The sequence below is a fragment of the Melospiza georgiana genome, chromosome 4 (assembly GCF_028018845.1).
Source record: "Melospiza georgiana isolate bMelGeo1 chromosome 4, bMelGeo1.pri, whole genome shotgun sequence".
In the NCBI taxonomy this organism is placed as follows: domain Eukaryota; kingdom Metazoa; phylum Chordata; class Aves; order Passeriformes; family Passerellidae; genus Melospiza; species Melospiza georgiana.
This window is the reverse complement of record NC_080433.1, coordinates 32,725,262-32,738,735: the sequence shown is the minus strand read 5'-3', so window position 1 is coordinate 32,738,735 and position 13,474 is coordinate 32,725,262. Positions and strand designations below refer to the sequence as shown.

Below are 13,474 nucleotides of genomic sequence, written 5' to 3'. Positions count from 1 at the left end.
GCTGCCATTAGCATAGCCCGCCCCGCCCCCGCGCGCTGAATATTCATGAGGGGGCGGGGCATCGCCGCGCGTGGGAGCAGCACCGACGCGGCCGCCCCCGGGAAACGCGGCCGGGGCAGGGCTCGCGTCCCGGGATGCCGCCAGGATGCGCGGCGGAACGGCCCGATGCAAGGCGGCGGTGGATAGAGCATGGGGCTTGTCCTTCCCTCCGCAGCGCCCACGGACCCTCGCCTCCTGAGGGGCCAGCTCGACGCTCTCTGGCGTACACCCGCTCCCACCAGGAACGGGAGCAAGAGCCACGATTCTTCTACTTAAAAAAAAATAATAAAGTCAATTTTATTCAAGAAAAACCAAATGCGCCCATTGCTACCCCCTCCCCTCATTGGAGGGACTTGGCTCTGCTGTTAAAAAATCCGGGACGTTTCCCTTTCCTCAAAGGCTGTGATGCTGCCAGCCCGACGCAGAGAACCGGCTCCTTGGGGAAAGCCCCTCTGCAAGAGCCCGCTCTGGTGCAAGCCCATCGCACAGGTGAGGTATCTCAGCGTGGCTGTGCCGTGTCCTGGGCCAGCCCCTCAACTGTCCCCATGGCAGCCCAGACGCCCGTGGAAGGTCGCAGCCCCTCAAGCTGGCTCCCTCCCTACTTCAGCCCGGCTACTGCCACATGCCCTCGTCTGGCTGTCCCCTGACAAGGGGCTTCGGGGACTCATTCAGAGAGGATGAGCCCCAAAGGGAAAGGATGGGGCATGGGCTGCAGGACAGGCTCTCAGCAGCTCAGGCTGGTTCCCCAGCATCTTCAGCATCAGCTCGGCTTGCAGTACAGGCACCACTGGCTGCAAAGAGGCCAAGTACCGAAATTCCTCCTGTCCAAAAAATTCACCAGGCATTTGCCTCTCTGAGTGAATGACCTGCAGTGGCCCCGAGATGCCATCAGCCAGGAACAGCTGCTGCCATCGGCATTTTCAACTACGTCTGAACAATGAAACACACGTTGCTCGGTGGAACAGCCGCTGGGAAAAGGGAAGGTCCTCTCTGGCAGAGGTAGCAGCTGTGCAGAGACCAGGTAGAACCCAGTGGGGGGTGCCAATGAGATCACCCGTTTAGCTGAACGAAAAGCAAAACTGAGAGAAGCAGCATTGCTCATGAGGCTGTTTGGTGTGACGCACACCCCAGCCCACCCGTGTTGGAGGAGGCACCTTCAGCGTGGGGTGTGCTGCAGTGAGGTGGGATCCCCGGGCTCCACCAGAGGCGTGTCCCCCACACCCTACTTCCCCACAGGCAGCAACACCCTGACCAGGGGACGGCCCCAGTGCTGTCCTGTCTGTGCTTTACCTCCGTGGAAGGGGCACCCCATTTTAGCCCCTTTGGGCCAACCCACCGGCACCACCACGCAACCTCCACTGAACAAAAACAAAAGGCAACAAAACAAAACCCACAGCACAAATGGAAAGGGAACGGCCAGGCACCGGCCCAAAGCTGCCGAGAAGGGAGCAAGCCACTCTGTGTCCCAGTGGTGCCACCCCCACTGCAAGGCACAAGTCCCAGCCTGCTACAGCTCCGACTGTGAGCGGGAGATGCGTGGGCCCTTGCGGATCTCCTTCCGCTTCTCTTCCTTCTTCCTCCTCTTCTCCTCATCCCGCAGCGCCTTCTGAAAGGTGTCAGCACTGGGGAAAAACTGGGGGTTGACAGAAAGGAGTCAGCATTGGGAAGCACCCACAGCCTCCCAGAGGCACAACCCCTCCAGACCCACCAAAGCCAATGTACAAGCCTCGCAGTCCAGGGAGCTTTGAGCACAGATCAGCAAGCGACAAACAGAGTCTCAACTACGAGGCAGGTGGCCACAGAAGGGAAGAGAGGGCATCAGGTGCCCAAAGTAGAGCACAGACAGGGAATTCAGTGTTTGTGTTTCAGTCATGCTTAGTCAGTGACAGGGGCATTTGGCAACTTCCCACAAGCCAGCCATTCCATTCCCCAGCCAGCTGCCTGGAGCTGTGACACGGATGGGAAAGCCCATGAGACAATCTAGCAGCGTTGCCATCTTACCTCTGACTGGTCTGTTTTAAAGGGATTGCGGTAATCAGGCGATTTCTCACTGATTCCTAGCTCCTGAGCCATCTGCAGAGCAAAGGGGAGACCTCACTGGGGAGTGGTGCCTCCCACTCACATCCCCCAGCTGTGTGACCAGGGTCCCCTACTCTCCCACCAGTCCCATCTATGCTCTCTGCGCTTCCCCCATCCCTCAGCTCAAGGACAGCCCCCAGACATGGTGGGGGCAGTGCCCCTCCCTTCCTTTTACCCCAAAACCCTCAGCTCCCCCAGCCCAGCAGCAGAGGGTGGTCACGGCAGGGGGGACAAGGAGCCATACCAGCCGCAGGACCTGGGAGTGGGGTCCCTGCTCGAACACACCCGTCAGGTTGCAGAAGCCGATGCCCCAGCGGATGAGGCTGTTCCAGTTGGAGTTGCGGTCGAAGTAGTGGTGCACAATCTTGGGGAAGCGCAGGACCACGTCCCCGAAGAAGGCGGTGTTCTCCACCACGTGGGAGTATGCTGTGGGGACAGCCACCAGCTCCATCAGCACAGGCTGAGGGCAAACCAGTAGGCTCCCCAGTATGAACTGGTCAGAGAGGCAGCAATGGCGTCCCCAACAGACAGGGAGCAGCCCAGGTCTGGTCTGGATACACAGGGGTTTTGTACCTACCCCAGCACTGATCCCAGGAAGAATGTCTGTGGTGCACCAGAACAGAAGAAAAAGGAGGAGGGTAAAAACCAGAGAGGACCTACCATCCTTTATCTTCTCATCCTGAGGGAAGGGCCCATCAGGAGGCACATCAGCAGCGATGAGCACAGCACGGGAGTCCTCCAGCACCTGCCAGAGTCCTTGATTAGTGTTTTGTCCAGCCCTGCACCCTGGAGGTGCTGCCACAGCTGCCTCACTTTGAAACCCCATGGCATCCTCCCTTCAGGTCCTAAGGTTCACCTGCCACACACTCCACAGAAGCCCCCAACCCTTTCCATTTCAGCCCACCCCTGTGGGCTCAGAGTGCAGCCTGCACTGTGGCTTACTTTGAAGAGTCCCTTGAGCATGATGTCAATGATTTTGTACTGCTGGTTGATGTCATTGAGCTCAATCAAGTTCTTCAGAGCATTCATCTGGTCCTTGCGCTTCACCTCAAACAGCTTCTTATCTGCACCAATGTCAAGGGCACTGTCAGCATTCTCCCACCACACTGCTGCTCTCCCTCCTCCAGCAGGCCCTTGGCACCATCCCAGCCCCACTATGAGGTGTCTGAGGGGCAGCACCTGAGCCAGGATGGAACACAGATTTCCAGTGAACCCCTTGCCCAAACACCTCAGCAGGGCCCTTAACAGTGCTAAGAGCTTGTGAGGAGCTCTCCACTTGCCAATCCATGCTCTGACTGATGGGATGGAGGAGGAACATGGAGGAAGAACATGAACTGCCACCTTCCCCATGGGTGTCCACATATTCGTCTTTTCATACTTTGCCTGTTCACCAGGGGAAGCTGCTGTGTGCTAAGAAGGGTTTACATTAGCCCATCATCTCCTCATGAGCAAAAAGTGCCTGTGGCACAGAGGAGACCAAGTGCCACAAGCCCAGGAGTCCTCTTCCACCATCCCAGTTGGTGATCCCAAAGCACTGAGAAGTGCAGGCGTGCTCTGCCTCTTGGCTGGCCATGCCACTTCCAAGAGCAGACTGGGAAATGTGCTCAGTGCTCAGCACAATGGAGCAGAAAGAACACCAGGCATCACTGCCATTTCTGCTCCGGCACCAAGCCAGGCACTTGGTTAGCAAACCCAGGAGCTTGGCACAAGCCCATCTACAGAAGGACAAAGCAGCAACTTCCCAGTGCTTCTGGATCCTCTCTTTTCCACTTCCTTGTGCCCCTTTCCATGGTCTCTGACCCCTTCCCTGTGCATGTGCTCCCTCCAGCCTCCGTAGCCATTAGTGCACACATGGTCATGAGGGGCAGGCTGCAGAGGATACAGATTTCCAAGCCAGAGTCTACTCTCTGTTTCTCCAGGTCTGTGAAGCTGCCCTGGGAGAGCAGCAAGGCCAGCAGAAAGGGACAGATGATGAGAAAATCCATGTTGGCCACTGCAGCCTGGAAGAGAAAAGACCAACAAAACCAAAGATCATTGAGGAGACTTACCAAAAGGAGAAGTCACACAAGCCACTTGGGACCAATGGCACAGTGCCCTTGGCACCAGGGTCCTTGCCCATCTCTCCCTTGTCCCCATGAGGGGTCTGAGGCATACAGTGGCCAGAGCAGAGGCACATGGTGATGCTGCAGCCAGCCTGCTGCAAGTGAACCCCTGGTCTCCCTCTTCTCTTTACCTGCCTGCACTGCCAGCCCCAGGCATCTGACCCAGCACTGACCCAACAGAAAATTTAAGTCCTACCCCTTGTTCCAAAAATAACAGCTAGGTTTTTGCTGGGTTTGTGAGGCAGAGAAGCCCAACAGCCACCACAGCAGGTCTGGAAGAAAGAGCGGGATCACTGAGGGGTTGAAGTCCATCTCTCCTTCAAGTACCAGTGCAACCAGCTCAGCGACCTCCCCTCACCACTTGGGGTATTGGTACCTGGACCCTTTCCCTCACTACAAGCTGGGTGCCACCACACCAAAAAACCACAGTTGGGTGACCTGGTGGTAGCTTCCCCCTCCCTCCAAACAAGTCCCTTCCCAGACAGTGTCTGAGGCTTTGCAGGGATGCTCTTGGGCAAAGCTACTCCTGACCACAAACGTCCCTCAGACAAATTCAATGGCTGGAGAAAAAGGTCCTTGAGAATGAGGATCCTCTTGGACAGTCTACACCTGGAAAAGTCTATACCTGGAGCTGTTGCTTAGTCTATACTGAGCAACAGCTCAGTCCCCAGGCAGCAGAAGTCAGGGTGGTCTGTCCTCAGGCACAAGGTTTCTGTGGAGCTGAGCACAGGCCACTGGCAATTACAGAAGCAACAGCTCCTTCAGAGGCATCATCTGAGCCACCTCCTGCTCCCGAAGGAAAGGCAGATGTCTAAAGCCACAAGAGCTGACCTCACCCTATAACCCACTGCCCTCTTGAGTCCAAGTTTGCCTGCCCAGCCAAACTTGTCTCTGTAATGCCCTAATACTGAAACAAAAGCAAATCCTTTCTTGTTCTTTTCTTGTTGCTTTTCTTTTTTTAAACAAATACAATTTCTTCAACTCCAAGCCCATGAAAGAGGCAAAGCAAGCAGCACCAGCAGTTCTTCAGCCCTGCAAGGATCAGCAGCAGCTCCCACCATGTACCTCCTGCCGAGGCCAAGCCAAGCATCTTCACACCCCTGGCAAAGGCAGGGGAGCAGTGTCAGACAAACATGAGAAACCCATATTTTGCTGTTGTGCTTTGTAAAACGCTGCACCCCTGGAAAGGAACAGACCAGAGTAAATACAACCAGCATTATTGAAGAAGACGTGGCTGCTCAGCAATGTGCCCCATATTTCTGACACGGTGTGGAGCCGGGACAGCAGCACAAACCCCCATGCCACAAATCCCCATGCCAGAGGGTCTGTCCCCTCTTCCCACTGTGGTGTGAGGCTTAAGCCATATTCCAGCCATCCCGAATGCCACAAAGCACACCAAGCCAAGGCTGGAAGGAAAATTCTCCAGCCCAGGCAAACAGATGTTCTATTGGACCTAACAGCCTGGTCTGCTTCCAAGAGACTGCTTCACCCTGCCAAAAACAGTGACCCAGGACCCAGGGCCTGGCTCAGTGAGGTGGCACAGGTCTCTCCTCTGCAGAGCCCTACAGATGCTCAAAACCTCCCAAGCTCTCAGGGAGGAGGAAGTGCAGCAATGCAAAAGCACATAGAGTGACTGCCCTGGGACCAAGCTCCTGTCTGCCCCTTGGATGATACATACCAACATAAGGATTAGGCTGGCAATTTGCCATGCTCATGGAGAACTGGAAAGAGAAACTGGAGGTAGCCAGTGGCCTCCAGACTAGATTGGAAGGCAAAGAGCAGAAATGCTGCCCACAACAGCTCTGCCATGCTGCCTGTGGCAGCCCCAGCATGCCTGGTTAGGATAGGGGCTGCAGTATCCCCCATTTCCAACACTGGAGTTGGGTGGCTGGAGGATATTCCACAGGTTCAACAAAGGGGAAGACGAGCTGCAAAAAAACCCTGTTCCAGGCAGAGCAGAGCAAAGCACAGCTCTCAGCTGAAGCAGCTGCTGACCTGGCTGCTGCAGCACAAGGGCCACCAGCCTGCCTGCCTGCTCACAACAGTGATGGGCTTCTTCAGAGACACAACAGCAGATGCTGGGGTAGGGATGGTCAATGTTTGCAATGCAAATGTATTCAGATCCTCCTATACCAGTCCTAAAGATTGTCTCATGGGACAAGGTCAGAAGGAGAGGACTGGAGAACCACTCCATACTGGAAGCCCATCACTTTTTCATCTGATCTGCTGGCACTCATTCTCACATCGGAGCTATTTATTTGCCATTGTCCATCAATGGGCTGAAACACACCGGGGAAAATGAAGCAGGCCCAGTTGTTTCTCTCACCCACAGGGAACTTGGGGCTGCTGATGCCACGTAGGACCATCGCAGATTTATTTCCTTTCACTACTCTGGCAATTTCACCCCATTTTAACAGCAGAGGACATTCCTTCCTCTCTAGGCCACACTATGTAACGGCAGAGATGCCAAAGCTCCTTGCAGATGTTCCTCCATGCTTTCCCCACGAACTCTCATGTCTCCACACCCGCTGAGGGATGAGACACAAACACTGCAGAGCTGCTCCTCTCTTTCCTCCCTGCTCCTCCCTGAATTGATTTCTGCTAGAGACAGCTCTGTCTGATGCTCCCAGAGCACTCCAGGGAGCCAGGGCCTGGCCTGATGCTACAGATGGAAAGGAGTTTCCACCAACACTGCCTTGCAGCCCTGGCCAGCTGGCTGTTTCAGCAGCAAGCCCACCAGTCTGTCTCACTGTCTACCAACCTCTTAATTTAGATGTGTTTTTCCAAAGACATGACAACAGATGCCATGTAATAGATGGTTAGTACTTCCCATTAAAATGTTTTCATTTACTTTATAAATTTTCCTGCAGGAGCCCCATCTGAAGCAAGCATCCCTGAGATTTATTCACTTAATGAGCTTGCAAGGCAGAGCCATGCTGCAATGCTTAGGTTCCCTGGAGAAACTTTTGCATGACCCCCCCACTTCCCCTCTGCAGGCACTGAAATGTAGGGGGAAGAGCATCATCCTTCACCAGGAGCATGCTGTGGCTAAACAAGGGATGAAAACTCCCAGCCCCGTGAACCCAATCCCGAGGCACTCCTCCAACAACCAGATGAAGATTAATCTTTTGTTACGGGTGAACCAAAAGCTTCAGAAGTGAAACACCTCTGCTCAGACTCCTCTAGGAGGACATATCTATATGGGACTTGCAGGACCAGCTGCTTCAGTTGAAACAGTACTGGCCATTTACACCTGCTCGTCTCCAAAGTCTCCCAGCCACTCAGCCCAGAAGCTCGCGTACCGCACGGTTTGGCAGCCCCGATTTCCTGCTGTGATTTCCAGCAGGAATGGGTCGGTTCCAGCCCACCCTCGCGCCGGAGGGGTTCAAGAAGCACCCTGAGGGGCTCGGGCGGCCGCTAGCACAGGAGATGCGGATTCTCCCGCAAGCTCCGCTGAAAGTAAAGGCAATCACACGGGGACGGTGGGAAGGGGACTAGCCGAACCGTCCCCGGCCGCGCTGCGGGAAAGCTACCCGGAGCCGTGTCAAGGGGACGCAGCAAGCGGCACCCGGGAGGACGCGAACCCTCGGGGGGGACGGCAGCTCCCGGGAGCCGCGGGGCGAGCGGGCGGCGATGGCAGGCAGAGCCCGTCCGGCACAGCCCCTTAACCCCGGCTCCAGAGAGGGGTCCCGGGGCCGCCCTGCCCGCCCCGCTCATCGGCCACCCCGGCCGCCCGGGAGGACGGGCCCCTGCCGGGTCTCGCTCAGGGTGCTCCGGCCACCTCCGCCCCGTCCCCCGGAGCGGCCCCAGCGCTGCTCCCGCCATTCCCTCCTGCCCCGCCACGGCCCCGCTGGGCCTCCCGGGGCGGGGATGGCTCCCGGGGGCGCGGCCGGTCCCCACCTGCGGGCCAGGTGCCGGGTGCCGGGTGCGGGTGCGGGTGCCGAGGCCGGCGCTCACGCCCGCCGCGCTGCCATGCTGCCGCTGCTGCCGCTGCCACCGCCGCTCCGCCCCGCCGTGTCACTTCCTGAGCCCCCGCCCCGCCCCGCCACCGGCACGGGCACCGGCACCGGCCACGCACCGGCGGGCACTTGGAGAGTCTGGCGGCAACGGGACAGCGGGGATGGGGCTGTAGTCGCAGGGGTCACTCGTGACCTGGAAGAAGTCTCCTCATCCCTATGGGACACGTATCTGCTTCCCCCGGGATCCTGGCTGAGCCCCCACCGCCCCTTCCAGCCCAGAGCAAAGGAACCATCCCGCAGCCCTATCAGCCACGATGAGTGAGCAGAGTACCTCTTCCACAACGCCCCTGTACGACATCATTTCCCCAGGCAGGACTGTATTTTGATACATGAAGGGCATCAACCAAGCCTTATCCCGCACAGAAGGGGAAACTGAGCCGTTTCAGTAACAGAACTTTTTAATTTCAACAAACCTTTTTCTAAAAATGAGCAACAAGTAACTTCCTTTGTCCTTCTTCTCCCTACTACTCACTGGGAAGGAATGACAGGATGGGGGTCTCCTCCTAGATTCTTGCTTTGTTCCTCTGCTCTGTGCACTGTATCTTCTCATTTCAATCTCCAATGTGTGACAGAGACACTGCCACATTTCCCAGACATCTGTCATTGACAGCATGAGTGGAAACCAAAAGAAAGGCATACATGCGATGGGAATTCCCACATTTGACATATCACTGACAGGAGGTTTTCATTACTAAACCAACCCTCCCATGGAACCTCACTGTCAACATACATAAGAAACATCAACCTGAAGAAAAGTCAAAGCTCCATTTTAACCAGAGGATTTTGTCTTTCGTGTCTATAACAATCTTATTCACATAGCCCCCTGCTTCACTTCAAATGCATCTAAGATCCTTCCTTCCTAACCACCAAGATTTGAAGGTTTCTTAATACATAAAAAAGTCAGAAATGAAAAGTAACTTCAGCAATGTAACAAAACCTCCCATCCAAATTCCTTCATCCCTGTACAGAGAAGCAAAATGGAGAAATGGAGTGGAGAGGTACTTTGTGGGGCCCAATGGCCTCCACCAGGACAACTTGCCCTCTGATTGTTCCACAACAGAGCAGCAACATCACATTGGGGGTAAGCATGAGGACAAGCTACTCCTGACAGGACAAACACCTCACCTACCACGTACCCTACCCATGGCTGATGACAGTGCCCCACAGTGAAGGAAGTCCCCACACCCACAGGAAATCACTGCCACGTCCACTTCCATCACTGCTACACATCTGAGGCAATGCAGCGCAATGAAAACAGGAAGGCAGAAAAAGTTTGAGAAACAAACAAATACTGCGTCAGGTTCCCTCTTTCTCCACAAGGCATCTGGGAGTGGCCTCTGCCTCTATCCCCAGAGAAGAGGATTTAGTTCACAGTGGCAGACTAGGCCCAAACAGAATAAAATCTGCTAATTCCCCTCAGTGGTTCCCAAATGCTCTCTGCGTTTTGAAAGTGCCTGAGTCATATCTGGGTTTCCACTACTTCCTGGGCATCCTGGCACTAGATGGCATGCAAACAGAGATTAACTCATTGCTCATCCTCCAGGGAAATCAATACAGGGATTGTTACTGCTTTGAAGCCAGAGACTCCCAAGCCTGCCCCTCTTTCATCAGATCACCTCAGCTTTATAGATAAACACAAGCCCAGCACACAGAGCCTTCTTTAATCCCAATTGTCCACTCATTTCTGAAATGTCTTCTCAGATTAGGACATGATGAAGTCTTTCATCCCACAGTCAGCTGCAACAAGAGAAGGAGCAGCAAATTAAGTGTCCTTCCTACCTCTGTTACACCTGCCACACACATTAGTACCAAAGGATACACAATGTCCTGATGCTTTACACGCACAGTCCTCTGTCCCAAGAGCCGATCCAGCAAGGTCTGAATGACCTCTGACTGTTCTGGCTCCACCTGGTAATGACTATTCTGAATCTGAGGGGTCAGAAAAAAAGAATGATTTCCAGAACAACATAAAACTGTTGGGCTTGTTCCTTCATACTCCCTCCCTCATCTCCAAACAGACCAGTGAGATCTTCAAAGGCCAAAGCAAACGCCTAGGGACTCCATTCCCATTTTCCTAAGCAGTCACTGCTCTCTTACCTGAGAAAGGAAGAGGTGAAGAGCATGAGACGCGGCCTCAGGCAGCTCTGCTATGTTGGCTTCTGCTGCCTCCTGAATAATCTGGCTAATTTCTTTTTGAGAAATAATATTGCTGCTCTGATATCTCACAAACTTGAACAAAGGAAAAAATAGAGACATTAAATAGTGGAAGACCCACAGAGTGCAACAGTGACTCATCACTTGCAAAGACCTCTTCTGTGCACCATTAATGCAACACCTTAACCACAGGCCTGATTTTTATACCACTTCTAATGGAACCAGTGCAAATATCTATGTTGATGGGGCTCTGATTTATAGCCAGACTTATTTTGGTTTAAGCTGGGAAGGAACTAAAATAAATGAGGTAACCTTTTAACACTGAAATAAGAACAGCAAATACTCACAGACCCAACTTATATTTGGAGGGGGAAGGTTCACTTTAATAACCCCTTCCTCTCATTTACTGCCATGAGGGCTTTATCTTCATTATTTCTGCTGGGTAGGATCACATTCCCCCTCTAGCCCACAGACCCCACATACAGCAGGGTAGAATATGGCACTAACTCCCTGCCCTAAAAGTCAGGTCTGTAAGGTTGAGACGGGAGACAAGCTGCAATGCCAAGCAGCCAGCTTGCTCCCTGACTGGTAACAGCAGTTGCATGTTCTCTGCAAGTTTCTCCTCTCCTCCCCAGGGATACTAGATGATATAAATAAATGTTACCAACACCAGAAGAAGGGGAGGTGCTCACTAGCAGCAGTCAGTTTCTGCAGGGTGTGGAAGTTCACTTGAAACTATCATTATTAATAGAGGGCAGGAATACAGTCCCGGGCAAAGCCACAGCAGTATCAGAGACTGTGTTGCATGGCAAGTTAACTACCAAACACCAGCCTAGGCGCATTGTGCCAACATACTGGGAAAGATGGGGAACAGCCCACCCTTCTGCTGCTCACCAAAGTCATCAGCCTGAGAACTTCTGGCTGCAGAAAGGACTTCTGGCCCCCACTGAGTAGTGTGAAGAGCAGGAATCGGTGCCACGGCTGCGAAGCAATGTGCAGAGCTGGGAGAGAAGGAGAAGCCACTCAAAGACAGCTGTAAAACTGCCAAAGTGACAGGCTGAACCCAGCTAAGGACAGTCTTCAATACTGAGCCCAAGTTTTCTCTCCTAGAACCCATGCTGTGAAACACTAAAGGGTTATTTTTCACTGCTCTTACTTGCTTTTTAATTGGTCACTCTCTGGGCAAGAGTTCAGTCAAGAGGACAAAAGCTTAATAGCTTTTCAAAGAAGAAAACACATATTGTCCATCTTTGTGCTGGTACAGGAAGAGAAACCTTCTCCTGGGGTGTATGTCATAAAACAGAGAGAGAATATCTTTAGCCTGGGGTTTTAAAAATAATACCCTCCAGTTTCAATCTGAGGACAACTCTCCTGACCTCAGTTTTTATTTAGCTGCAGAATACCCTTTGGGTAATGAAGAAAGCCCTATAACAGAAGCTGAACAAACTGAGGCTGGATCTACATCAGACAGTGGACTATGGGGACCAGCCAGGCTGATGGTGACAATGCAGTCAGTAGAGAAAATGCTCTCACTAAAGAACAAACATGATAACGTAACATGTATTAGGTAAGGCCATAAGTCTATGATGGCATGAGGTCTTTCACTGAATGCTGAAATTAAAATGTTATTACCTTGTATTTAGTAGAGGGTAGAGGTTAGGAGCATAGGATAGACAAATAAATCAACTGATATAACTTTTTATACTATAGCAACTCACCAGAGTGTAGAAAAGGTCTATTTTCCACTGGCAGTCACATAACCTCCCTATTGCCACTACAAGAATATTTTCCATAGAAAAACAACACTGAAAAATAATGTCAAATATTTTGGGGATATCTTTCATCTGGGGTAAATGAGAAAGTACCAGCACTGTGCATGAGCCTACTCTGCACATTTGGAAATATCTCTGGACCAAAAGAGGGTTTTAGAAAGCCTCAAGTGAGTCAACTCCTAGAGGCAGAATCCAAGTGTTCTTGCATCTTTCAGCCAAATAAAGCTTGACCCTCATTCTGCTTGAAATAAGGAGACTTGTTATTGTTGTTCTGAATTTCAGCACCACAGCAGCCAAAGTGACAGGTTCAGCTGTTGCTGCAGCAGCATTTCATTAGTTTAATCCCAAATTAGCAAAGCCTCCCCATAACTTTTTTTTTTTTTTTTTTAATTCAGCCTTTTAATAGCCTCTCTTCTGGGGAATGACTGGCTGTCATTCATCTGCAGTATTACATCTTTATCCAACCACTTCCTCTCTCCCACCAGTGTCCCTTTTGCCTGCTGTTCATTCACTCCATTCCCTCCTCCATTGGTGTTTAAACAAACGAAGTAAACAGGTCAGGGTACAGAGAACTTTCTGGTTTAAGAACAGAGCCAGCACCTGAACTTCATGGCAGGAGGCTGACAATAGCAGAAGGGTCTATTTTTCCCCCCCAACAATGTACATGGTACAAATGTACAATGCAGTGATATCATCTTATACTGAAAACATGGTACACATTAGGTCTGACATGCACTCTGGAAATCAAGGTCAGAATTCACCCTGGAAATCCAGAATTTCTATTTTCCATTCCCTAAGGCTGCCTAATATCCTGTTCTTCCTTCCCTTCCTTCAAGACCAAACCATGATCAACCCTGTCCTTTTGTAAGACACATCATGTTCAGATCCTCCCTCCCTCCCTCCCATATGTTTATGGTCTAAAGGTTTGATACAATTGGCCTGAAGGTCAAAGACTGTTCCTATACTCCTTCCATTCCCAAGCCTTTCCCTCTTACAGGGTTGGAGAACTACTTTTTGCCTTCTGGAAAGCATCTTGGTGTCCAGAGCCAAAGTTCATGCAGGGGAGCCAGGCACTGTGATCTCATCCCACAAAGCACAATATTAACTTTAGGCACACAAATAATTTTTCGGAGGGGAACTAGGAGAAGAAAGAACATGAAGACTTTACCAACATCCTGGTTCTTCACATACAGGTATTCCACTAAGGTTTCTAGGCAGGCAACCACTGCCTGAGAGAGCAGCAAGTCTTTCTGGAATACCAAGAGAAAAAAAAAAAAAAAAAAAAAAAAAAAAAAAAAAGCAGTCAACA

General features: G+C 52.1%; 1 protein-coding gene across 3 annotated transcripts; it reads right to left on the bottom strand.

The window, feature by feature from the left end:
• Positions 1-1,086: 1,086 nt before the first annotated feature.
• On the bottom strand, positions 1,087-13,354 carry CCDC134 (coiled-coil domain containing 134). Of its 3 annotated transcripts, none has more exons than XM_058022993.1 (7): positions 13,334-13,354; positions 4,001-4,118; positions 3,061-3,182; positions 2,779-2,863; positions 2,363-2,544; positions 2,041-2,112; positions 1,087-1,672 (listed from the first exon to the last, which is right to left on the bottom strand). In XM_058022993.1, exons 1-7 carry the CDS (start codon positions 13,337-13,339, stop codon positions 1,547-1,549), a joined length of 711 nt encoding a protein of 236 aa, XP_057878976.1. In that variant the 5' UTR covers positions 13,340-13,354; the 3' UTR covers positions 1,087-1,546. The 3 variants fall into 3 exon arrangements, with proteins under 3 accessions (XP_057878976.1, XP_057878977.1, XP_057878979.1); XM_058022994.1 differs by lacking the exon at positions 13,334-13,354 and adding an exon at positions 8,121-8,202; XM_058022996.1 differs by lacking the exon at positions 13,334-13,354 and adding an exon at positions 8,121-8,157 and having other exon boundaries at positions 4,001-4,111.
• Positions 13,355-13,474: the final 120 nt, after the last annotated feature.

Coding starts and splice junctions, on each gene's coding strand:
- CCDC134 (XM_058022993.1), bottom strand. Junction 2,545..2,778: donor GGATGAGAAGATAAAGGATG/GTAGGTCCTCTC, acceptor CTGTCCCCACAG/CATACTCCCACGTGGTGGAG. Junction 2,113..2,362: donor ACTCCCAGGTCCTGCGGCTG/GTATGGCTCCTT, acceptor TTTGCTCTGCAG/ATGGCTCAGGAGCTAGGAAT.